The sequence below is a fragment of the Hoplias malabaricus genome, chromosome 7, assembly GCF_029633855.1.
Source record: "Hoplias malabaricus isolate fHopMal1 chromosome 7, fHopMal1.hap1, whole genome shotgun sequence".
Taxonomy (NCBI): domain Eukaryota; kingdom Metazoa; phylum Chordata; class Actinopteri; order Characiformes; family Erythrinidae; genus Hoplias; species Hoplias malabaricus.
Window position 1 is genome coordinate 19,987,158 of NC_089806.1, and position 24,996 is coordinate 20,012,153.

Here is a 24,996-nt window from a genome sequence, read left to right on the forward strand (position 1 = left end):
ACAGGAAAATTACAAGGAAAACATTGATACTGCAGGGAATTATTCTGTGAATCACTGCTTTATTTAATGTGTGTGTTTTTTTCTTTCCTTTTGATTGTGTTGCAGTGTGTTTCTGAATGACCCTCTGAACCGGTTTACAGTGTCATCATATGTTTCCACAATGTTCTGTATATAGCTCATATTCTGAAACCAGGAATGTTTGATTCTTGTTATAATGTGATGGTCAAAACTGCTTTGAATTATTAGTTATATAGCCACTTTGCCAAAAAAGTATAATGCAATAAGTGACAGAATAATAAAGAAAATATATAACTGTACTTGCAGAAATATAAAAAGTGATCTATATATATATAAACTGCCAATGTCACCTGTGGACAAGTGTCAGAGGCTAAAAGTAACATGGAATAAAAAGAGCAGACATGGAGCTTTGTCTGACTTAAAGAGCTTATCTTCACTTGAAGAGAGAAAAAAGTGATGTGCACAATTAACAGTTTAAGAGTTCAGCAAAGGTAAACCAGCTAACTTTAGGAATTACAAAAGACCATGAAGCTTACATAAGCAAGAGAATATGTGTAGAATAAATACATGAAATATGCTTTTGAATATATAAAAGAAATAATGTTAACAACATTTGGCCAACACCTTTTTAAGGGTTATTTAAATGATCAGTGAATAATCATATGACTAATTTGATGGATTTAGAATGCATTCAATGAAGCAGTGTTTTAATTTGTGGTTTTTATTTTTACAGTTGTTCAGTAAGATTAAATCATAATCTGGGTACAGATTGTTAAGTAGTAATTGTAATGTTTTACACAGCAACAACAGTTCCCTATATAACATTCTTTATAACTAATCTATTCTAGGTTTACTCAGCTCAACAAGTGGGCTGTTAAGCACTCTCTGTTGGCCCCTGGACCTTTACTGTGGGGGGATGAAATATTTCTTAGAGAGCATAGTATACAAGCAGCTTTGCAATTTACAAAAAAGAAAAAGAAAATAATAATAATAATAATAATAATAATAATAATAATAATAATAATAATAATAATAATAACAATAATAATAAATGACTCTATTAATAAGCAATTTGGCCTCTGTGTGGAAAAGACTGAGAGACCCCTAATCTATTCTCTGCCTCAGAAGAAATCTGTCTCACTATTTTACAGAATGTCCCTAACATAGAAATGAATGGGAAAAATAGTTATATCTGCAAACATCTACATGGATGTGCAAGAAAATCAGACACACTATAATTTAACTTTCTACCAAGCACTGCAAAAGAAGACTTCCTATTACAACTTTTTTATTTCCTTACTGTAGATTTAGTGCTTTAAAATGTCTATGATAAATAGCCATCAAGAAAAAAAAAATCCAGACCTAATCTTGCCTCTTGGTGTACTGGCAGAGTGAAATGAGGCAATTTAAAACCACATCCTTCTCTCTGGCAAAATTGAAGACACAGCATTCACTTCCTATTACCCACAGGCCGGTTCTGATTCTCCTTCTGATGAGAGCAATGACACAAAGTAGTGTCAACAATAAACATAACTCGTAAGAAAGCCATTATGTTTCTCCAAACAACAACAGTGATGTCAGTTGTGTGAGATGCAAGCTGTATAAGTAACAGATGGGACAGTAAAGCTTCATGCACACTCACTGCACAGTTTAAAATGGATATTTAACTATAAAGCATACTCACCATCTTAAAAACAGGACTTCAGGTGGTGAAAAAATTAGGTAAACCATCCATAAAGGTGTAATGGTTCCTCCAAAGTGACTCCACATCGAGTGATTTGGGAGTAAGCAGAAGCTGCAGTAAACTGCCAATTCAAAAGCCCTCCTCCAGATGAGGGCCTATCTGCTAATCAGGGCCTTGGGAAGCTAAGGATAGAACGAAAAGCCTCACTAATCACCCTGATTGCATCAAAATCTGCTGAGGCTTGAACGCATGGTAAGACCTACCCCACTGCATAAAGAGGGCAAACTTAGGATGCAGGTCCTTATTGATGTTGTACTGCAGGTTGAATGAACATGAAACAGTAAACTTAGGTCCTAAAATCTAATGACAGGCAAATATAAGAGGTTGCCACCATAAACTGCCATGCCAAACACCTATTTTGATCCAAAACTAACATGAATATGAATTAGAAATTGTAAGTACATTGAAACTAAATATGCTTAATTTTAAAAGAAACATCAATAACATAGGTCAGTTACAGCACAGAACACAGTGTCTTTTAGTGAAACTGGAGTTCAATACTTCTTTAAACAACAATAGTTGTTCGAGGTAACAAAATGATTTACTATTTAGTGGGCCTACTGAATCATTCAGAGATGCATAATATGCTGTTCATAAGCAATTGTGAGATTTCGAGAATTGCTCAAGTCTATTTAAACAGTGTATTTGCATTATTTTTCTAGTGCGTTCAGCTGATATGAAATTGATTCATGTACTAGAATCTTACCCAAAGTTCCTATAGTATCTGCTCCTGGCTCTACTGATGTCTCTCAGTATGGGCCCCAAAACTGTGATAAATACCAGTAACATATCATTATCATTACACAAGTAAATACACTGTGTGCCAAAATTAAATTGGAAAACAGGGGACTTCATCTTAAAGCATTCATTCCCGTTTCAATGTTTATAATAAAATTACCATAAGCAAAAAAGAGGACATTTACAGGTATATAACTCACTAGAACTAATGATGCTGTTCATTGCCTGATGTTCTTTAGAAATTGGTAGTGCTGCAGGCATTGTAGCAGCAGATAATTCCATATTTGAATACATTCATTTTCTGTAACTCATTCATCCTTTTCAGGGTCATGGAGTGTCCAGAGTCTAACCGGAGTCACTGGGCACAAGGCAGGACCACTCTCTGAACAGGGCGCTAGTCCATCACAGGGCAGCACATACTCACCCACTTAATTTGTACAGTCAATCCACCAACCAAACCTATGATTTTAGATCATTTGAAACCAGGAAGGATTCATTTCACTAAATTAATGACAGGTATCATTGACTACAAATCATCATATCATCCTACAAATGACCACATATCTTACTTGCAAACCACAAAATAATTAATCAGGTTTGTATTTTATTCATTGCCTTGATAAACATATGCTGGGCTTCTTACAATTTCTACACTTCACATTTTCCGTTTTGAAAGGCCAGAATATTACAAAGTGTTTTCCTGCTCTAAAACATGTGATTCCAATGAACAGTTGGAATTAGTTGGAACAATATTAAAAGCCTGAACTGAATCAGGTGCGGCTGGTCTTCCAGCACAACACTGACTTAAACAATAATATCAGCTATAACTCAGCAATGCTGGGAAACAGCTACAGTGAAACAGAGAAGACAGAGGAGTGTAGAGGGTGATCAAATTGATCCTGTTAACTAGATGGGTGGTCCAGATGATAGTTGATGGGTAAATGGCTCTGTTATACTTTCAGATATATTGGCAGTAAATGATTGTATGGTTTTAGAAAATAGTTATGTACCTGAGAGACTCCATTTCAAAACTCAAAGTTTACTTCTGTCATACACGATGAAATAAATGAACAGCATTTTTATAATACAGTCCAAACAGACCAAATCTGACATAAGTTCTGTTAAATCAATTTGTTTCCAAGTGCTGAGAAAAGTTTATAGCATATATCACAAGAACTAATATATTCAATGAATGTATTGATTATTTAGCTTAAAATTCGAATCATAATATTGTACCTGAAATATTTTGTTTTAGCTTTTACCTAAAACAACAGTCTACAGATGCATAGTCTTGTGTAATTAGTCATGATCAGGCATGGAGGATACATATACGTACATAGCCAAAACAGTAGGAAACATATTGTTGTTGAAAGCTGAGTCTGTGTAAATACTTCTCTAGGCCTGTAATGACTTGATGACATTCTTATCAGGCACCTGCAGGTTGCAAGACCATTCCAAGCAAACTGAAGGAAGGTCTTTACTGGTAATGGCAAGAAGGCATAGATCTAAGAAGTGCTTATTCATCACTGGGGCCCCTGCTTACAATGAGTCATTACACATACCAAGTGCGAACTCTTGTCCCACCACCAGTGTATATGTCCTAAGGAGCTTGGCTAGGAGAAATGAGCTGGCGGATTTATTTTATTGAGAGTCATGTGTTGCAAGACCCCGGGAGGCCACTCCTGAGTCAGAGGAACAGTAGCTGATATACTGACGAATATCCCCACCCTCTGTTCCCCTCTACCAATGAGATAAGCCATTTCCTGAACATTTCTAAGTGCTTTTGATATCTTAAACAAAATGACTAAAGATCAGGAGCAGTCCAAGTGAAATTCTGAAATGATTGTTAAATATTATCAAATGTCATTATTTTATTTAGTAGAAAAAAAAACTATTTTTCACAGGATACATAGTAATGGTATGGTCTTTTTGAATAAACTTGAAAATCAGGACTGGGCAGATATACATTCAATTAACTATTCATCTAGGTCTCCCTATTTTGAGTGAATTTATCACAAATACAATGAACTGCATACAGAAAAAAAGATTAAAAAAATATGGGGTTTATGAGAGAAAGTCTTACAGTATAGTAACCAGAGCTCCTCAGTTGGAATAGCTTACTGTGCTCCTTCTGTTCCACCTCTGTGGCCCTGGGTAGCATCACTTTCTCAGCAGGAGACCTAATTCTCTGGCCCACACGTGAATGCTGACGCCCGGGCTTAGCCGCTGCTGCCTCAGAAGACGCGTCAAGCCTAATTACCAAGAACCTCCTCAACGAGCTGCAGCTTTGTTGGTCACTGTCCTTTTCAGGATTTTCCTGTTTTTGAAGGTTGAATTTGTAAAAATATTGTAAATTCACAGCAAGTACAACACAACTAAAGGCTATAATGAAACACCATAGGCTTTTCAGAATACAACATAAAAGATTTTAATAAATATTAATACTATTTACACTTTACATAGAAAGAGAGGGTTTTATGAAATAGTGGGGAAAAAATTGCTTATTTTTTTGGTCTCAGGACCATAGTGGAATTCTTGATGTTGCTTTATTATGCTATTTTAAAAGGTTAGTTAAAGAAAGTTTTCCAGCAAACAGACTATTTTAACCAGGTAAGAAACCTTTCAATTGGTTCTCTCAAAAAATTAAGAAATTAATTAATTATAATGAATTCATAAATTATGATCATGTTGTTTTGTCCTTACTAAAATTCACACTATACATATTACCAAGTCTGTTGAACAAGATTGGAGGAAATATAACATGCATAACTTAATCATGCATTTCCTAACTGTATTGACTGCTGGTTTTGTAACTGTGCTGTACAATCATCATCTTATATTACACTGCAAAGCTGATGCACCCTTACAGGATTAGCAAAATATAGGTGATGTTAAACCCATCTTTGCATAATAATAGCTGCAGTAGGTGATTGTTTTCACTATAACAATAGTCATCCTCAATACTCTTTACAAGCCAGTGTCCTTAATCGCATGTGTGTATGTAAATGTATGTGTGTGTGTGTGTGTGTGTGTGTGTGTGTGTGTGTGTGTGTGTGTGTGTGTGAGAGAGAGAGAGAGAGAGAGAGAGAGAGAGAGAGAGAGAGACCCAAATTAGGACAAGGCATGAGATTTTACTTGGCCATAAGCTTCCTGTGTATCTCAGTGTTAATAATCTTAAATGTTCGCATTAACTTTTCACTTTTTTGTATGTATTTAAATTGTTTAATGTGACAAGGTTTTGAAAAAACATTTACAGTTTCAAGTTTCTTTAAAATGGTGGCTATATGAACCAGAGATTGCACTGTCTACAAATTGATTTACTTTTTGAAATGAGAAGGGATCCTATATGTAAAACAATTTTACATATAGGTAAAAACAGTGTATTCATAACAATTTAATATAATAACTCCCTTCAAAAACATTTAATGCTTCAGGCGTTTTGTTCTTTTCACCACCATTTTGAATATTTCTGATACAATACCCTACATTTCTGAGAGCAGTCCCAAATCTGAAAAGACCACTCAGATTACTGTACAGGACGTAACACATTTTTAATCTCCTCAGATTTTAAATTCACAGAGACTTTTATCCTGGAAAACAAACTAATAAAATTATTACAGAGAAGTAAATATAGGATAATGAGTATAAGCCTGATATAAAATAATTATGCTAAATATGTTGACACTGTGCTTGATTAGAATGATTTACTAATCTAATTTATAAAGAATAACAAAAGAACCAAATGAAGGAAAAATTAGTAAATTGAACTGTGCCTGGAACAGTGTGACATTTTGTCTAAAATTCTGTTTAATCACAGGTGGTCTGCCCAGAAAACGCTGTACAAAACGGCAGTGGACCTCCAAACCCCTCAATGGACCAACTGTGGTACGCCATCTCCTTACTATCGGCATTTTCTTTGTGTTTTGCCTTAATTACCAATTGTTCATTTCATTAACGTGACATAACAACCGTTGTTTGTTGTTGAGGTAACGTGTACTTTTTATTTTAACCATGATTATCTTTTGCACGTCTTGTGCGCTGACTGCACTGACTTGATAGACCAAGGATGTTCACAGAAACAGCCCATGCATGCTGAGCTGCCCCTGTTGTGATTGCATAAATATGAGTAACAACTATTCCATAAAACCAAATAATTATCAGCTACATTATCTAAAATTGTGTTAGTGTTTCAGGTTTACATGAGTGGGACACAGCTGCCACAGACAGCCAGAATGTAGCATCCAGTTTTATCCGTTACAAAAAGTCCTTAATTTGACATACACAAGTCATAAGAACAGGCCATGTTGTAACATTGTTGTAAATCTGTTAAATGAGGTTTTTAACCCCTCTGATGTCCAGTTTTCAACAGAGTTTGTGAGGGATAATGGACTCACCCAGCTACTCAGAAGCTGCACTCACAAAGAAGCCTGCACTTGCACAGCTAACGTACATACTACCACACACTCTCTGCAGATATCATGCCAGCACAGACTAGCCACAGCTGCCATCTACACTGAATATGCTTCCATGTTTAGGGTACCAGCCGAGCCAGTGTCAGCCCCAGCGGCATGTCTCCTTTTTGCCCCGCTCATGCCCAACCTGTGTCTAAGGCTCCCCCTAGTAAGGGAGCTTGTGAATGAATCAAATCAAATCAAATTTATTTATATAGCGCTTTTCACAACTGATGTTGTCACAAAGCAGCTTCACAGAATTCCAGTAAGACAAGATTTGACATGAAATGTAAAGACAAATGTAAAACCCTCAAGTGAGCAAGCCAGGGGCGACAGTGGCAAGGAAAAACTCCCCCAGCTGAGGAAGAAACCTTGGGAGGAACCAAGGCTCACAAGGGGTGACCCATCCTCCTCTGGTCAATCTACTGGTGATGATAGTTAGTAGTCCATGAGAACTTCAGTGTAGGGACAGCTTCAAGGCACTTGGTGGTTGCTGGAGCGTGGGCAGCTGGTCTGAAGAGTGGAGGAGGATCTCGACAGTCATCCATCAGTGTCCAGACAGACAGGTGGGCAGTCGTTTACTCGGAAAGATGTAAAGGGATGGAATTAGTTTTGAACTGTTTTGTGTTTGTAAAGTAGAAAATATGAAAATTTCCAGAGTGTGGCTAATGACTCCGGCAGATCTGACTATGACAGCATTAACTAAAAGGAGAGAACCAGGAGGACACACAGACACGGGAGCATCCTGAAACACTGGCATCCCTCCGCTCCACCGTCAACAAACCTGAGTGATCGCGAGAAGCGGCGGGACGACAATGAATGATGATGTGGTTTCTGCTGCAGCCACAGATTCACTGTTCACATCCAGGGAGGAAGATACAAACAATGTGTGTGCATACACCACCAGGTCTTTTTTGTCCCAGAGCCCCCTGCCCAAATCCTCTTGGGCCGAAGCAGTTATTCGGACCAGCCATTAAGGATGCCCAAAAGCATTGGGCTCTGTATCTGAGCACCATTAGCCATAGCAGAATGTCCCTCGACATCCCAACCCCTGCGTTTACCACACACTCAGCACATGTGGCTCAGACCAACTCCTGTTTTGCTCAGGTTGTGGCTCTTCAGGAAAAAGTCTCTTGCCTCTTAGCAAAATGAGCTAAAGGAGATCAAGAGCTCAAATTTCTTCCATGGTTTCTGTTTCATCTCTTTTCTTGTTCCCAAGACAGATGGCAGCTGTTGCCTGATCTTGGAGCTAGATAAGGCACCAGAGAGCCCTGTCACTTGAACAATGCGTGTTGATACCATGTGAAGTTTCCGAGGGACTAGCAGAGTGTGCACGTCACCTCTTATAAGATAGGTAGTGTCACATGGGACCTTGTTGGTATCGTTTCTTGATCCATGCTACAGAGCACTGAAGTTGTTTAATGCATTTGTACAGTTTGACTGAAAGTATTCCGTTGCTGATTTCTGTTTTATAATGAAAATGTTTAGCACCAGAGCCGCCATAAATACATGGGTTAATTCTGTATTAAACTGCTTTAAACATGTTTATCTGAGTTTTAAGTGATGATTCTAGAGCATCTGGGTTTCCTGCCAGCAGAGGTTACATGACCTGGAATAGCAATGACAGAGACTGTACTGATACGTATTATTACAGGTCAGTGAAGTATCAAAAATGATTTTAAAAATGTAATTATATATTTATAAAAACAAGCAACATAGGGACCAGGGATGAAAACCTATTCTCTATTGATATAACTACCTGTTGATTACCAATCAAGTAATTAACAAACCTTTACTGAATTCCAGGGAGAGTTTTGGAATGTGGAATAGACTAAAATATTCAGTGTGGGACTCTCTTGGATCAGAGTTGGGCCTCTCCAAGGAAATGTGGAGGGTCAGAGTATGAACATGGTCTTGTAAGAAGTCTTTTGTCAGTCTTATTGAGATTGTCAACTGTAAATAGAGTGTACAGGACCATTTTATGATAGTTAAGTCCTCTGGTTATTTAATATACTTGTTTTGCTTTTCTTATTTATAAAGGACAACAAAAGAACCTAATGAAGGAAAAAATTGTTTAAAGAAAAAATCTGGTCTAAAGTCTGTTTAATCACCTGTGGTCTGCCCAGAAAACTCTGTATAAAACACTAGTGGACCCCCAACTTTGCCCTCAGTGGGTCAACATTGATCCAGTGTCTCCTTGCTATCAGGGCATGTTATGTTTTCCTTCATGGTCATAATACATATTAAATCTAGGATAGTGGTCTGAATGTATTTTTCACACAGAATTCCCCAGCCCCATCAAAGTAGTGACTTTCTCAGGCATAAAATTTTCTCCAAGGTAATGAATATAACCCAAATTTAAAAAGTTAAATCACACCTTATTTCCCCCCAAAATGAATAAAAGCCCATAAGAAGAACTGTCATGGGATAAGAGAAAAATCATATGAAAAGTTTTCTTCCCTGCTGGTGCACAATGACAAAATCTAAAATCCATAGATCCTTAAAGTTGATGAAAAAATATGTTACATTTTGATAAAACAAATTTTATTTTGTGTATTAAAATATAAGATGCATTCTAAAATGAATGGGACAGTTTACATTTTTTCAAAATGTCTTTAAAATAGAAAGATTTTAGTTATTCTTTTACTGTGAAGCATTGTCCTACAACAACCAGTCAGCCTAAACCATCTGCTGTTCATACTTAGTTTTTAAACTCTTTCTCTTTGTTCTTTAATAGTCAAGACTCCCACAGGACCATCACAGGAAAGACAGTGTGGTGGACCATTCTCAGTGCTGCAGTGACACAGACATAATGGTGGCATTTTAGTGTGTTGTGCTGATATTTGAGGACCAGACACAGTAGTGCTGCTGGAGTTTAATTGTACCTCAGTGCCACTGATGGAGTAAGTCCACCTACCAAAAATATCCACCCTACAATGTCATGTGACCACTGGTGAAAGCTTAGAGCAGTGGTTCCCAAACATTTTATGCTGTGCCCCCTTTTGTAGATGATATTTTCAGCCCCCTTAAAAAAATTGCTTCCCTGCATAAAGAGAAATAAATCCTGAGAAATAAAGACTAAAACCCGCACATTTGCTCTGCATGAATGACACATTTAATTCCCACATCTTTTCAGTGACTGGTATGAGCTTGCTTTGAGATATGCCTCATCATATTTCCTTGGTTTCCCTTTGAAAGTTGTGGCTTGAGAAATCTCATCTTATGCAGTTTTAGCTCTCACAAACTTGTCCATATTTTGCCACCACTCCCATTACATCTACCATTACATCTACAAATGTACCAGCATGGTACCTTTGTCTATTAAAGTGGACAAATTATTAAATAATTATAGCAGCACTGATGTTTCTGATACACTTGTTCCTGTGCAGTGTTACTAGAGTGGTGAAAATAATCAAACATCTCAGCAGTATCTTCTCTCTGGGTGCCATATGGTCATTTGAAGAATAAGGGTGTAAGGGGCTAAACGTATTAGAACTACAGTGTGCAGTTTGGTAGGTGTAGCTGGTCTGAATGAAAAATAACAGCAGGCCACGGTTGGTCCACTGAGGGCAAAGTTGGAGGTCTACTGGCGTTTTGCACAGTGTTTTCTAGACGGGCGGTTTGTTGTTAAACAGTCTTAGACAACCTGTCATGTTTTAGCACTTGTCCATTCACCTCAATTTTTTAAATTTTTCCTTCATTACATTCTATTGTTATTTTTTGTAAATCAGATGAATACATATTAATCTAGCACAATGTTATTTTCAGCATATTGTTTTATGAAACCTACTATTGTATCTCTAATAGTTGTTGGTAATATTTGTATTAATTTATTTTACTGAGTAAAATGTCATTTTAAATCAGTTTAAGGGGATTAATAACTTGTACGCAGGACAGTAATCTGAGCGGTCCAATCAGAGAGGCCTGTCCGCGGTGTATTTACAACTTTAAACAAGTGGGCCGATGCTTGCTGTCTGTTGTTCATAAAGGCAGTATGTTCATAAAGGCACAACGCTCAGCATTTAATATGCTTTTAATATGGTATGTTAATATGGTACCTTTAAAAGACAGAGTTTTTAACGAACGCTCACAGCAGTCAGGATGGCCGAGCGGTCTAAGGCGCTGCGTTCAGGTCGCAGTCTCCTCTGGAGGCGTGGGTTCGAATCCCACTTCTGACAGCGCTGAACTTTATTATTTTTCTTTTAAATATTCTAAACTGGACAGGAAGCACACCAATCAACTATGACACTGGAGCTACATTGTAATAGTCTCTATACTCTACTTGCTACACTATAAAATCGCATTTTATAGGCTTTGTGGCTTGTGGCATTCTTCTCTCACTTAAGAATCTTTCTAATTGTGAAGGTCCCAGAAGTTAGTTAATCACACATTTAACCTAAATATGCCAATCATTATGAATCATTTCATAAGTAAGCTGATTTAGAGAAAATGAATGTAGCTACATACACACATTATATATATATATATTTGTAATCCTACATTAATGTTAAATGTAGGATGACAAGACGTCCCATTTTCCAGGGACACACGCTTTTTTAGTCAACAAATCGCAATCCTTGACATATCAACTGATATAAAATAAATTTCATTCATTCTCTGTAAGTGCTTATCCAGTTCAGGGTCGCGGTGGGTCCAGAGCCTACCTGGAATCACTGGACGCAAGGCTGGAACACACCCTGAAGGGGGCGCCAGTCCTTCACAGGGCAACAGTGGAGGAAACCGGAGCACGGACACGGGGAGAACACATCAAACTCCTCACAGTCAACAGGAGCGGGAATTAAACCCACAACCTCCAGGTCCCTGGAGTTGTGTGCCTGCGACACTACCTGCTGCACTACCATGCCGCCCTAAAATGGATAAATATTTCAGGCAAATATTTCGAGAGAGAGACCAAACCAGTCGACTTATAATACCACCAGGCGTTATGAGGCCATTTGGAATTTAAGCTCCCTCTGTTGGTCAGCAGGGAAATTCTTTTCAGTTAAATTCTTTGCGACAGCTGCTGGGATAGAAACGAGTCACAGCCTTTAAATGCAGGAGCTTGGCACTTATGGGTAGAAGCAGGGTGGCAGTAGGACATCACAGCAAAGAAACGACTAGAGTTTGGCGCATCTAGTGTTAAACGTCATAAGTTTCATCAATTTTTTTCTACATTGGCGGCTTTACACATTTTTTATGATTATGATTGAACTGAAATTCACTATATATATATAAATATCACTAATATAATTGGAAACAAAACGGTTCAAAACGGTTGACTGTGTGCCGTGATATTAAATCACACACTTAGTTCGCTCATTTTAGAGTCTATCTGTACCCATTCGTTCAAGAAATACTCAAGCATATGCTGTTCACACCGTTCATTAAAATGTTAACATCCTGTTTTGCACCTGTCAAGATGCTGCTATGACACACTGTCAGGCTTTGGGGACTTATGAGTCATTTCCAGGAGTTTCATTTGATGTTAAGTCTTAAAGGAAATGAGGCTGAGCATCCACCAGGAAAAGATTCCTAACAGACATCAACAACATCCAGACATCAACAACATCCATACAAAAATGTCTGCACACATGTGGGGAAGTGCGGCTACTTTGTGTAGTGGCCAAGGTCAGCATGCTACTGCTTCTCCTGCTGCTGCCACATATAAACATCATAGGATCAAGGCGCTGGACATTCCTTTCATTTCAAGCTGATTATTTCACCTAGATGTTTAATGTTTAGGACGAACCTCAGCTTATAAATTTATCTTTGTTGCTACATCAAACTGATTCATACAAATCAGTGTGGGGACAGGCTATTTAAGGTTAGAAAGGTGAAATGTTAAATATACAAAAGAAGATATTATCAAAGAGTTCAGATAATACAGAGAAATATATACACACAGATCGGCAAGGCCACAAAACATTTATTGCCTATGAGTCACGAGTCACTGTACTAAGAACTGTATAGTTTCTTGTGGATTTCACCTGTATTTCTCAGGAAAATGCTCCTATGTAAACTTAGACATTTTGCAGCCTCCTAGGTGATGACTTCTTCAGGAAAATACTCAGTATGACAATATAAGCTGAGAATGCAATGACTATAGTGATCTGCCTGCTGCAGTGTATACAGTCCGGAGCTGTGAGCTTTTACATTTTGTAAAGAATTAAACCAGACATTTGATTAGCACTTATCACAGTGCAAGTATGATGTGTCTGCAAGGAACGGCACTCCCCCTGGTAGACAGACAGCAGGATAAGACATCACTCATCATAGCTATTACTACCATTTCAGGAAATTAGTTGAGTAAACAACAGCTCAGTGTCTTTCCTTTTTTAAAACAGGAAGGTTCAGAAAATGTGGGATTTTATTGTTTAAAGGTGGCTTTTTTTCTTTTAATAATAAGGGTGTCAAATGCTTTTATGGAGTAAGAAAAAGAGCTAATTTTGGTTCCATAAAAAACTTACAATTATACTTTTGATATAATTTTTAAAAGACTTCAATATATAGCTTTATAATATAAATCAACCTGCATTTTGATTGTTTCTTTTTAATTTCACAAAGAATAATTCAACATCGGTAATTTACTAGGTTTGTAATGTTTGTTTTTTGTTTGTTTGTTTGTTTGTTTGGGGGGAGGGGGTTGGTTGTTGTTGTTCCAAAGACATCTGATTTGTTCCTCATTTGTAGCAGTCTATGTTCTTGTTGGTGATGCAGACGAAGAGGGTACATTGAAAATGGCCACCGATACATTGGTCTCGCCCGTGAGTCAAAGACATTTCATTGCATTTGGGCTTCCACCAAGACCTCTTTCCAGTGGTAGAACAGGACGTGATGAGACTTTTGCACATAAATGAAAGATCCACATTGCAATTAGGAAGCACAATAGGAACATCCTCCTCCACATTGGGGTTAAGAGTTATGACACCCCAGGGAGCTCTGTTTCTGCACAAAAACAAACCTGCAGCCTGTGATGCTTACTCACACTGTCCCTGCTAGGAGGTGCACATTAGTATTATCAGTCATTTGCCATGTGTATGGCTCAGAGCCACTAATTATCTACACACGTCATTTTGTCATGTGTGTTTCAGATCAAAAGTGAGGAAGATCCTGACATGCATGTCACACAGAGTGAGGAAGAGCTATTTTTAGCAGTAGGTCAAGGGTGTTTCCTTGTGATTACTAAAGCCTTTATTCTAAATCTGATTTTGGTTTAATTGATTAGTCTTCTAAGATCAACAGCAGGTATTGTGCTAATAATGTGAATGTGCGCTTTGTTTTGTGTTTATAAAGAGCTATATGCAATTATTTATTTGTTTGTTTGTTTGTTTATAATTTTCTTGCTGGGTACAAAGTTATTTAATGCAGCCACAGTTTATTTACTGATTTTTTAAAAAAGATTAATAAAATATACCCTCTATCCAGGACATATTTTCTTTTTTTTAATTATTTATTTGTTTGTTTGTTTATATATTTATTTAGTTTTTGACAATGCCATTTTTTAGCTTGTTCTCTTTGTGTAAACTTATTTTCCATGAAAAGAAAATCAACAAAATAAGTAATTAGAGCATGGGTGTCCATTTTTGTTGTGTATACATAATGTATATGCAGCAAAACATATACATAATGTTAAATAATCCTATCATTTTGTATGCATGGCAAGTCTGCTGGATAAGCATTATCAAACAAGGTGTGTACAATGTTAATGTTGGAATCACTTTCCTTCTGAAAAGGTAAATGAAGAGCTGCATTCCCATTTGCGAGCCTGGCAGAAGAAAAGCCGCCTCATTTTCCCAGTTAATGGCACCCTTCGGTATCTGCAGAAAACAGGTGTCGTACTCCATACCGCTGGCGCATTCATACGCAGGTACAGGTGGGTGGCCGTTGGCCGGCTGCAGCGTCCCTCAAGTTTTCCAGGGGTCTCCATCTGTAGGGGTGTGCTGGCTCCAACCACATGGCACAGGGCCCTGGGCCGGGTCTGCTCCATTCTTCAACCAACCCTGCACCACGCCTGCACCACCACTGTCTGCCGAGCCTGTTGTTCCACCACAATGAGCGGGAGAATAGCTAGACCTATAATCCCCAGCCACCAGTAATCGATGCCAAGTATGAATAGTAAGCAGGTTATTATTGCTCTGGATCCCAGTTGGCTGAATGTGCTGGTCTGCAGAGTGACCACAGCAGACAGGCTAGTGTTCACTTAGGAAGCTTTGGATGACAAGATATGTCCTAAAGGAATGATTGAACAGAATGTCATTGCAATAGCTTAGACCAAAAGACAGCACAATATTTGCTTGTGGCAGAACTTTGAATTCAATTATATCATTAAAATATTATACATCTGGAGAATTCTGGTGTGATTACAGATTTAAATGTACTGCATATTTTAATGTGTTAATTAAATTAATATATTTATTTAAATGTTTATCATCTGGTTTGGCAGATATCCAACTTCTCTATCATTCCACTTATTGAAATGAAATATTAGATTTCGCTGCAAACTCATCAAATAAGGCAAGGACAACATGGCTCTTTTTTTTAGCTAAATGATTTAGTAGATCAAGAACATATACACAGCTCAAGCACTCATTGAACACTGAAATTTCTAGAGCCAAAGAGAGTTTCTTAACCAAGTGGTGGGGGGGAAGGTGCATCATCAGAGCTGCACCACATAGATCTCCACCCACCCCCTCTCAAATCAATCAATGCATGTATCTAAGTATAAAACAGTAGTAAAAGACAATCAGTACAGTATTGTATTGATTGCGGTGGGTCCGGAGCCTACCCAGAAGTATTGGGCACAAGGCAGGAACACACCCTGGAGGGGGTGCCAGTCCTTCACAGGGTGACACACACTCACACATGTGGACACTTTTGAGTCACCAATCCACCTATAAATGTGTGTTTTTGGACCATGGGAGGAAACCCATGGGGACACGGGGAGAACACACCAAGCTTCTCACAGAGAGTCACAACAGGACTTGTACCTGCTGTGCCACCATGCCACCGCACAGACTAAAAACCATATTATATAACTTGGACAAATAATGTATTTTAATTCATTTGAGGTCTCTACTTTGAATAAGTACAGATCAGTTTTTCTCAGCTATATCTGCAGACATGGTTTTGTTTCTGATCATACTGATAGCGTAAAGAGCCATTTTACTCTGCTGACATTTATCAGTTTTCACTGGCCTTGGCATGTCAGCTTCAAAAAGCATCTATAAGATTTCAGCACATATCTTTGAGGAAAATCTTGAGACTTTTTTTGGCCTTCGTATTCACACTGGACTTCCTTAAGCACTTTATGAACACTTGCTTGTGGTAACTTATTTTCTCTTTAAAAATTAGAATTGCATATAATTTGACCAGAGGTGTTTTATTTATATATTACCATTTTTCAGATCTGTTTGATTCTGCTGAACCCGTGCAATTAAGGTGTCCCGTGATGCCCAGGTTTGTGTGATGAACTACTTGGTCATATGCAATTGTCATCATTCCCCCATATCTTCAAGGAGCCAGGCTACTACACTCATGACACGTACCTACAATAAGCCACTTCCTTTAGGTTCCAGACTTCCTTTAAGATTGGCACTATATGATGTTTATCACACTCATTTCCGCATGAGGTCTGACGCGATTGTGCAGCTTTTGTCCATGCCTGGGTAGGCTTAGACACCAGAGTCCAGGCCAGTGTGTCTCCATTAAGGACGTCATTAAGTATGATCACCTCTCCCAGAGGATGCTTAATATTTTGGCCAGATGTTCTGACCAGGGCTGCCTACACACTGTCTCAGCATCATATACCTACCATAAGAGGGATGGCTCACACTGCAAAAGTTAGCTTGTTTATCTGCTGGTGATGTGACGTCACCACAAGGGAAACAGGAAATAGTTGAGACTACCTGACGGCCGAGTTCCAGAGAGCTGACCTGAGGCTGGACCTAATCCAGGGAGCAATCACAGAGAAAAAACAAGAAGAGGCCATTAAAAAAAGGGAAATTTGTTTACTCAGCCTGTTTCCTGCAGTGACAAAAACCGAGCATCTTGAGGATTCCAGTAAGAAACACAGCCTACATGAGTAACATCACTAATGGTGTATAATGAATATGTTATCTTCCATGACGGAATATAGTCTCTTGTTTTTGCTCGAGCGAAGATTTCCTACTTTATAATTTTAGAATAATTGAAGCATTTAGCATGTTTTTTAGCACCTTTGTTAAGATCACTTTGGCCTATTTAAGGAACAGAATGGAAGCAGAGGCCACTCTTTGGATGACACTCAGAATGGTGTATTTTTAGCTCAAGCTGAGAATGATTCAAGTCTCACACAGGAAAAGACTGGAGCAGATGAACTGAATGTTTGCCCTCATTTCCTCAGTGTCAACAGTCTTCTCTATACCTAGCACAATTGTGCATTACTTATATTTTCATAACTGTCACTGGGCATTTTCCTGGGTATGCCCTTTATACTGTTTGTCAGTGCTATATGTGTGTGTGTATAAATATATATATATATATCAGTCATTTTTGTAGCACTTCTTGTGCAGATTTAGCTGTGGAGACAAAAATGTTTCTGTGTGAGCATATATTCAAATGAAAAGATAAAGCCTAATAAACAGAAAAAACTTTAGTGACTGCTATATGTTGAATTGAGGGTATCTAACAATGTAAATTCAGGCTTAAGAGGTGCATTGGCTCTGTATTTGATGTGTAATGTTTACATATTTTATGCCAGTTTTCTAAGAACAATCTACAACCCAGAAAATAGATGCTAAATTATATTATGTAAAATATATTCTTACTGACAAAAAATATTTTTCTCCAAAAGCAAAAGAAAGTAATTTAATTTCAGTGCAATTTAAAAATAAAAAAATTGTTATTCCAGATAATTTTAGAGAATTGTTATTATTTTTTTTTAGATTTGTTACATGGATGTTTTTCATGGATGTGTTTGAATAAAAAGTTTATGTTTTTTGTTTGGTTTATTTATTTGTTCATGTATTTATTTATTTAATTGGGGGCAGCAACAATATTGTATGTTTTTTATAATGAGCACAGATAATTAGACTTTTCTATTTTTAAATATTTAAAAGTATTTTACAAAGAAATGATAACAAAGAAACCACACACAAACACACACATTCACAGCCTGTTAAAATAACTACCTTTAGCATATCACTTTACCCTACCCCGAGGGCGATGGGCTATAGTGCGGGACACAGTCTATAGCCCCTTCTCCCAAAAGCCCCCCCCCCCCCCCCCCCATAAAGTATACAGCCACAGGCAGGAACAATATCAATCTCACACGGATTTCTTTCAAACAGTAGTACATGATGAATGTCATCAATTCATTGACTTTTAATCAGATTGACCAATGAGGAGCAAAATGAGATGTCAACTACTCCATTAGAAATAAAGCTGATGTTATTATGTGTTTTATTCAGCAGCAAAAAGAGACAGAGCTTAACAAAGAAATTATTAGAAGTGCACCCCTTGTCAAATCACGATAAAATTATAAAATATTTTATTTAATTTCTTAATAAATATATGTTTACCTCTTCCACAGAGAACACACTTCTGCACACTGTGATACACAAATGCTTCATTCTCTATTTATTTTCTATTCAAATGGCCTCTGCAAGAATTGAATCATATTGGTTCAGTATTGCAACCTAAACAATTTTTTTTTCAATAATTCTTCCATATAATGCCACATTTTGAATGGTTCCAGTTCGTTTTGATTTCATTTTGGAAATCAACAAAACCAAACATTTGAGCAGGGATACTCAGTCTTTTGTATTTGAATATTATTGACCATAAGTGAGCAGGTGAATAAACAACAAAGCAGAGCGCTCAATGATATTAAAGGGTAAGTTAGTCTCTGACAAAAGGGACCACATTGTAACACCGATGGTGTATGGACGAGTAAGTTTAAGTTACAGAATTAGACCAGAGAACTGTTGTTGTACATTTTATAAATTTCGTCAGGCCAGAGGAGCAGGGGTCAAAAGAAGAGCCCTTAAACCACGGCGATGTGTGAGATATGGATCAGTGAGAGGCATGTTTCCTCTCCTCGCTGAGGCGAACAGCAGGTTCCCTTTCCCCCGCCACGGGCTCTGTTTAATGCGGGGGAACCGGCCAGGGCCCAAACATCCTGACGGAGAGAGGCTTTCCCCTTATCAGCCAGGAAACACTGCTCCTCCGCCACATCCGCTTTACAAGGAACGCGACTCAACCGTTCCCAAAAAACGCAGGAAGACCAAGCCAGACTCCAGGATTTGTCAAACGCCCGCCACCACCCGCTTTCTCTCCCTCTAACCCAGGACCCCCACCCTTTACATAGCCATTTTATCCAGAAAAGTAGAAGATTTTGGGGAGAAAATAAAGAGCGAAAAGAGAAAAATGAGCGAACGTACGAAAACAGTCGCCGATGTGTTTATTTATTTATTTCGCTGAGATTAAGAAGTCTGCATCAGCAAGATAGGAAAAGGGAAGGGGGAGGGTGGTGATGGGGGCTGGTTTGTTAAAGGTGGGGAGTGTTAAAGGCGCGCGGGGGGTGGTGATCGTGTTGCTTCTAAAGACGCAACCCGGAGAATAAGACAAGGTCTAACAAAAGGCCGCGGAGACGGAGGCGGAGAGGAAGAGGAGACGGAGCCTGTTCTACACTAATCCCCTGAAATAAGGAGCGAGAAATCGAGCCTCAGCCGCGGGAGAGAGGGGCGCGCGGGCGGGTGTGTGTCTCCCTCCATTTCCCGCCAAAGAGCACCGGAATATGGCTGAGGAAAAAACTGAGGAATAACCCCAGACACATACACCTCGAAGCTATTGTCATGAAAACACTAATAACTGAAACAAATGTATGTCTAATTTGCCTAAAAAAGCTAAAGAGTCAGAGATATTATATTTTGATTGTATTATTTTTTTTCATTGTGCAGAAATTGACTCGCCAAATGACTCGCTCAAAACTGCTCTGGAAAATTTAGCTATTGCCTCAGAAACAAGGAACATACACGGTGAATTTAAATGTTTAAAACTTAGTGTAAAAATACACATTTGTTAAAAAAAAGAAAACAAAAACACAGCTCGAGGGTCTTCCTGTTCACGACAAAAAAGATGTGTAAACAAAAAATAATCATCTGGTTAAATTTTTATTTTCTAACGCCTGTTTCATTCGGATCCTAGAACATGTAGTTTATTGTTTAAGAACAAAAGCACAACGCGTTAAACTATTTGAAGACTGTCCAAAAACAGCAGTGGCATTGTCCTGGTCTTATATGAACACTTACAACTCAGCTCCTCTCTTTAATAAAGCTCCTGTGGACTGGATCTTCAACAAAGATATTCATGTAGAAATTTTTTTATTTATTTCAATTAAATTAATGTCACAAACCTAAATCAGCATACAATAGTATTCATCATTATTATTTTTCTTGGTAACATTTTACGAGTACTATATATATATATTTATATATTTATATTCATATAGGTGTTGATAGAAAAAAAAGGAGATTGTAGAATTTCCTTCATGAGTCTTGTGGAGAAGAGTTTCATTTAAATACAGTGTCTTGAGGTAAAACAACTGAGGTTTGTCATAAAGGCATGAGATTATTGGAACGAAAATAACAGCAGTAAAATATGGATTACTGAAAAAAATATAGATACATAAATAAGCCATAGAGCAAATATACAGTTTCTGTGGCACCATCTGAGAACACTTCAGTAGGACTAACAGTTTGTCCAGTCTCTTTATTCTCTTCCTCTTTTGGAAACAAAGATGGGAATGAACTTTAGAGCTTTCATGCATCCCTGAGGTTTCCCTTGACATCCTGTAGTTTCTCTCTTTTCCTCTGCTTGTTTACCTGCCAGTCACATTTGTGAACCATCTGCAGCCCATGGTCTCTGTCCATACAAACAGTCGGATGCAAAACCTGAACACAACTGGACTAAAACCATGTTGTTGTTGATTCTCTAAGTGAAAATAAGTTAACATCCTCTACAAGGAAATTAAATATTTTATTCTCTGCACACTTTATGTATATTTGTGGATATCAACACTGGGTGGATATATATATATATATATATATATATATATATATATATAATTTTTAAACTAGAGGTGTGTTAACTGTAGAGGATGAATGCTGCTTAATTTCACAAATATCAAAACAGGTGTTTTTGACCAGGGGTGTCCAAAATTTTGCACACAACTAAGTGCTGTGTTCCAGTGTTCTTTAAGAAATGCTGTAGTTGTTGTAGTAGGCGGCAGTTGCGTCAGCCAGCACAGAAATGAGGCTGGTTTCCGTGGTGCTGCTTGGGCAGGTGGAGGCTGGCGTTACCTGGATATGTCCGGTGACGGTCATCCCTCCCTGTTCAGGGTGGTAGGCGGTGGAGTTTAGGTACTGGTCAAACTCATCTCTGTCTACCTCTCCTAGCAGTTCAGCCTGGCTGAGCTGGTCCAGGCTCTCCAGGTGACCCTGTTCAGGTGGAGGTGAGAGCTGACCTAGGTGACCCTGGAGGCCATGGTGGTGGACAGGGACTTGAGGAAATGGTGTGCTGTAGTAGGCGATCGAGGGAGTGGGGATAAGGGTGGGTCCACTGCTTTGGTGGGGCATTGAAACATGGCTCAGGTGTGTGCTGCCACAGTGGAGAGAAGCCTGATGGGTGTAGTCTGGGTGGTACGGCGGGGGGCTGCTCATGTGGGATGGTGTTGGACGTCGATCATCGGGGCCAGAGTTGGACGAGGAACAGGAGCTGGTGGCGATGGAGCTGGAGGAAGTATAATATGAGGAGGAGTGCTCATGGTCCACCACATCCAGGGGCGACATCTCAGGTGGCGTGGGCAAGCCGTAAGGATACGTGTCAAAGTTGTTGCTGGAGTTCGTAGGGTCCCTGAAAACCCTCACTCCAGGCAGAGTTGCACCGGATGAAGAGAATCCACCATTGCCTCCAACACCAACACCCACACCGCCTTCATCCTCTTTGTCTCCTGGGTGACAGCAGCCCCGAGGGTCAGAAAGAGACTCAGGGCCCAGGCCAGGCAGTAGGAAACCAGTTTCCACACGCTTGCAGATGCGCTTCAGCTGCTTCTTCCTACGAGGACGATATTTGTAGTTGGGATAGTCCTGCATGTGCTGCACCCTCAGTCTCTCAGCCTCCTCCACATAAGGCCTCTTCTGAACTGGAGTCAGGGCCTTCCATGATTTCCCTACAAACACATAGACAACAAAGTGGGAATGTTATGGCATTTTTGCTTGGAATGATGGACACTATAATTTCCCCACTTGTTTGTTCCACACTTGTTTGTGTATTATTCACATTCACACCTTCATCGTATGTTCATTAATCCATATTTTAAAATTGCACCTCTATATTCCACTCTGTCCCGTGAGTAATTAAATGTAGTTATTTACTAAATCTAATCTTCAAAATAGCGTTTAAATATTTATTTTTAGTAAATCCAAACAGAAAAATAGTAATTCTGTAAATTTTATACGATGGAAGTTCTGCTTCAAGCATAATTAAGGAATATTTAAATTTTGATTCACACTTTATTCAAAACAGATATTTTTGTAACAAAATGGTGGTAAACTGGTGTTAGAAAATTGAGTAAAAATGAAACCACTGATACATTTCTTATGAGAGAGTTAATCTAATTTTATAAGGATAATATAAATAAAAACTCTACTAGCTGACTTTCTGGACAGACGCAGAACAAACACTTTAGAGACTTCAGTTACATTTTGAAGTGATGTAAAATATGAAGTATGTGTTCCTTCTGTTTATATCCTTCTGTTTTAAGGGACACAATCGGAGCTCTTAGTGATTATTGAGCGGTTTCCTCCTGCTCGCCGTTTTTGCGAATAAAATATAAATGTGGTCAGAATTAGAAATGAAGAAATTATCCCCAGAATGTAAAGCGTTTCTGAAGCTCAGCGAAGCTGTCGATTACGAGGAATTCCAGCTTCAGGAGTTTTGGAGTTCAATAACTTTCCTTATTAGGTCCAACTTACGCACAGGAGCTTCACTAGAGAACAGTTTTCAACATAAATGTAAATCACAACTTTTATAATGTATATTGTAAGAAGACAGAAACAATACACGTTCCTATAAAGGGGTTTCCTTGGGATGGTACCAGCTGATTATTTGTGCCCTTACTCTGGCTATTTGGATAATAATAATATAATAATAATAATAATAATAATAATAATAATAAATCAGAAAAGTTATAATTATATATTAAAATAAAAAATGTATATTATTATTATTATTATTATTATTATTATTATTATTATTAGTTATATAATCATTAAAGCCATGAAGAACAGTAAGAGGGATAATAATTTCTGGTTTAGAACATTTCTATAGTAACTTTCTGACTAAGTTATCAGTTTCTGGTCAAGAAACTTTGATTTTAAACTTTTTTGCGGGTGATTATACAGATATAGTAACAGCAGAATATAACAACAACAACAGTAATAATGATAAGAAGAAGAAGGAGGAGGAGGAAAATAAAAGAAGAAGAAAAAGAAGTAGAAGAAGGACATAAATAAAGACGAAAAGCCTCCTCATCATCCTCAGTGGCCGTGTGTTCTGTCTCTCATTCTTACCGAGCATCTTGCTGAGCTCCGCGTTGTGGAGATCCGGGTTCTGCACCGCGAGCCTCTTGCGTTCGTCTTTGGCCCAAACCATAAACGCGTTCATGGGTCTGCGGATGCGCGGCTCCGGCGCCCTGTCCGCGGGTGCGCGCGGCCCCACTCGAGCATCGCCGCCGTGTCCATCCCCGCCGTGCGCGTCCCCTGCGCCGGAGCACTCAAAGCTCTCGGGCCACGAAGAGTACGAACTGATCAGCGCGGCCATGTGCGCGCTCACGCTGCCGAAACTAGGAATGTGCGCGCGCGCGTCCGTGTGTGCCAAGCACCTGTGCTCAGGTGCGCTCCCACCTGCGCGGGAAAAAAAGAAAAAAGAAAGCGGATCTGAGCTCGGAGCCGCGAGGACGCGCTGCTGTGGATGTGTGGAGCTCTTTGGTTTGTTTGTGGCTGGAATTGAGAGAGAGTGAAAGACAGAGAGAGGAAGAGAGATAGCGAAAGAAACACGTCCTCGAGAGCAGTGATTCACTGTTTCCCCCGCGCGCTGGAGGGAGCTTTATATGTGAGGAACTGCTTCCAGCTCGAGGCCCCGCAGGACTCTCAGCTCCTCCTTTGATTGCAACCTGAGACCTGCGACAAAACACACACACGCACACACGCACACACACACTCCCGGTCTTGTCTCCATGGTTTCAGAGGACGTTACATAGATATGTAGATTAATTTCGTGGAAACCTACCCAAACCTTCAACACAGGTTAAACATTAAACTAATCCTAACACCATCCTTAACCACAAGTATCAATAGATCAGTCAAAATGTGTTTTTTTACAAGTGATGTTTTCGCAAAGGAGCTTTCCAGAAATCCAAAAACAAGGCAAAAGATATAAGCATCAAATAACGTACAAAACAAATCCAGTGAACAATCCAAATGTAACAGTGGTAAGGAAAACTTCTTCGAAGAGAAGAAATCCTGGGAGGAACTAAGACTCAAATCTTCTACCCATCCTCCTCCGGTCAGAAACTCCAGCAAATTCATCAGTGTTAAATCACCACTAGTGATTAGTGTTAAAGTAATGGAGGGTGTTAAAAAGTGTTACATGTTAATGTTTTAATCATTATTAATTATTAATCATAATTAATTAGCCTAACACTTACCCTAAAACCCAAATCCAAGCCTTCACCTGAACTATAGCATAACCCTAACGTAAGAATTGCCTTAAACCCCTAACCATAATCTTCACCATAACTTCTTCTAACTTTACCCTAAATCCCAAACCCTACCCTAACAACAATTAGCCCATACATTTACCTTAACACAGCTTCCATTATGGGGACATTAATTGTCCTTAAAAAAGAGGACAGACCCTTACAATGTGAGTGTGTAAACAGGTGTTGGTCCCCATACCGTGATATTTACCACGTTTTTAAATTATCAAAAGTATTCACTCGTCTGC

The 24,996-nt window shown here is 38.7% G+C and overlaps 1 protein-coding gene and 1 non-coding gene across 2 annotated transcripts; one reads left to right on the plus strand and one right to left on the minus strand.

The window, feature by feature from the left end:
* Positions 1–11,046: 11,046 nt before the first annotated feature.
* On the plus strand, positions 11,047–11,129 carry trnal-cag (transfer RNA leucine (anticodon CAG)). The gene has a single exon. It is a non-coding gene; the product is annotated as a tRNA-Leu (tRNA).
* A 9,258-nt stretch (positions 11,130–20,387) lies between these two features.
* Positions 20,388–24,048, minus strand: sox7 (SRY-box transcription factor 7). Its single transcript, XM_066677193.1, has 2 exons — positions 23,562–24,048; positions 20,388–22,159 (listed from the first exon to the last, which is right to left on the minus strand). The coding sequence occupies exons 1-2, from the start codon at positions 23,809–23,811 to the stop codon at positions 21,186–21,188; spliced, it is 1,224 nt and encodes a 407-aa protein (XP_066533290.1). The 5' UTR covers positions 23,812–24,048; the 3' UTR covers positions 20,388–21,185.
* Between the last annotated feature and the right edge of the window lie 948 nt (positions 24,049–24,996).

Bases quoted from the DNA above. Each gene is read 5' to 3' on its own strand.
- sox7 (XM_066677193.1), bottom strand. From the start codon at position 23,811: ATGGCCGCGCTGATCAGTTCGTACTCTTCGTGGCCCGAGAGCTTTGAG. The intron at 22,160-23,561 runs GTAAGAATGAGA...ATGTGTTTGTAG, and splicing joins GGAGCTCAGCAAGATGCTCG to GGAAATCATGGAAGGCCCTG.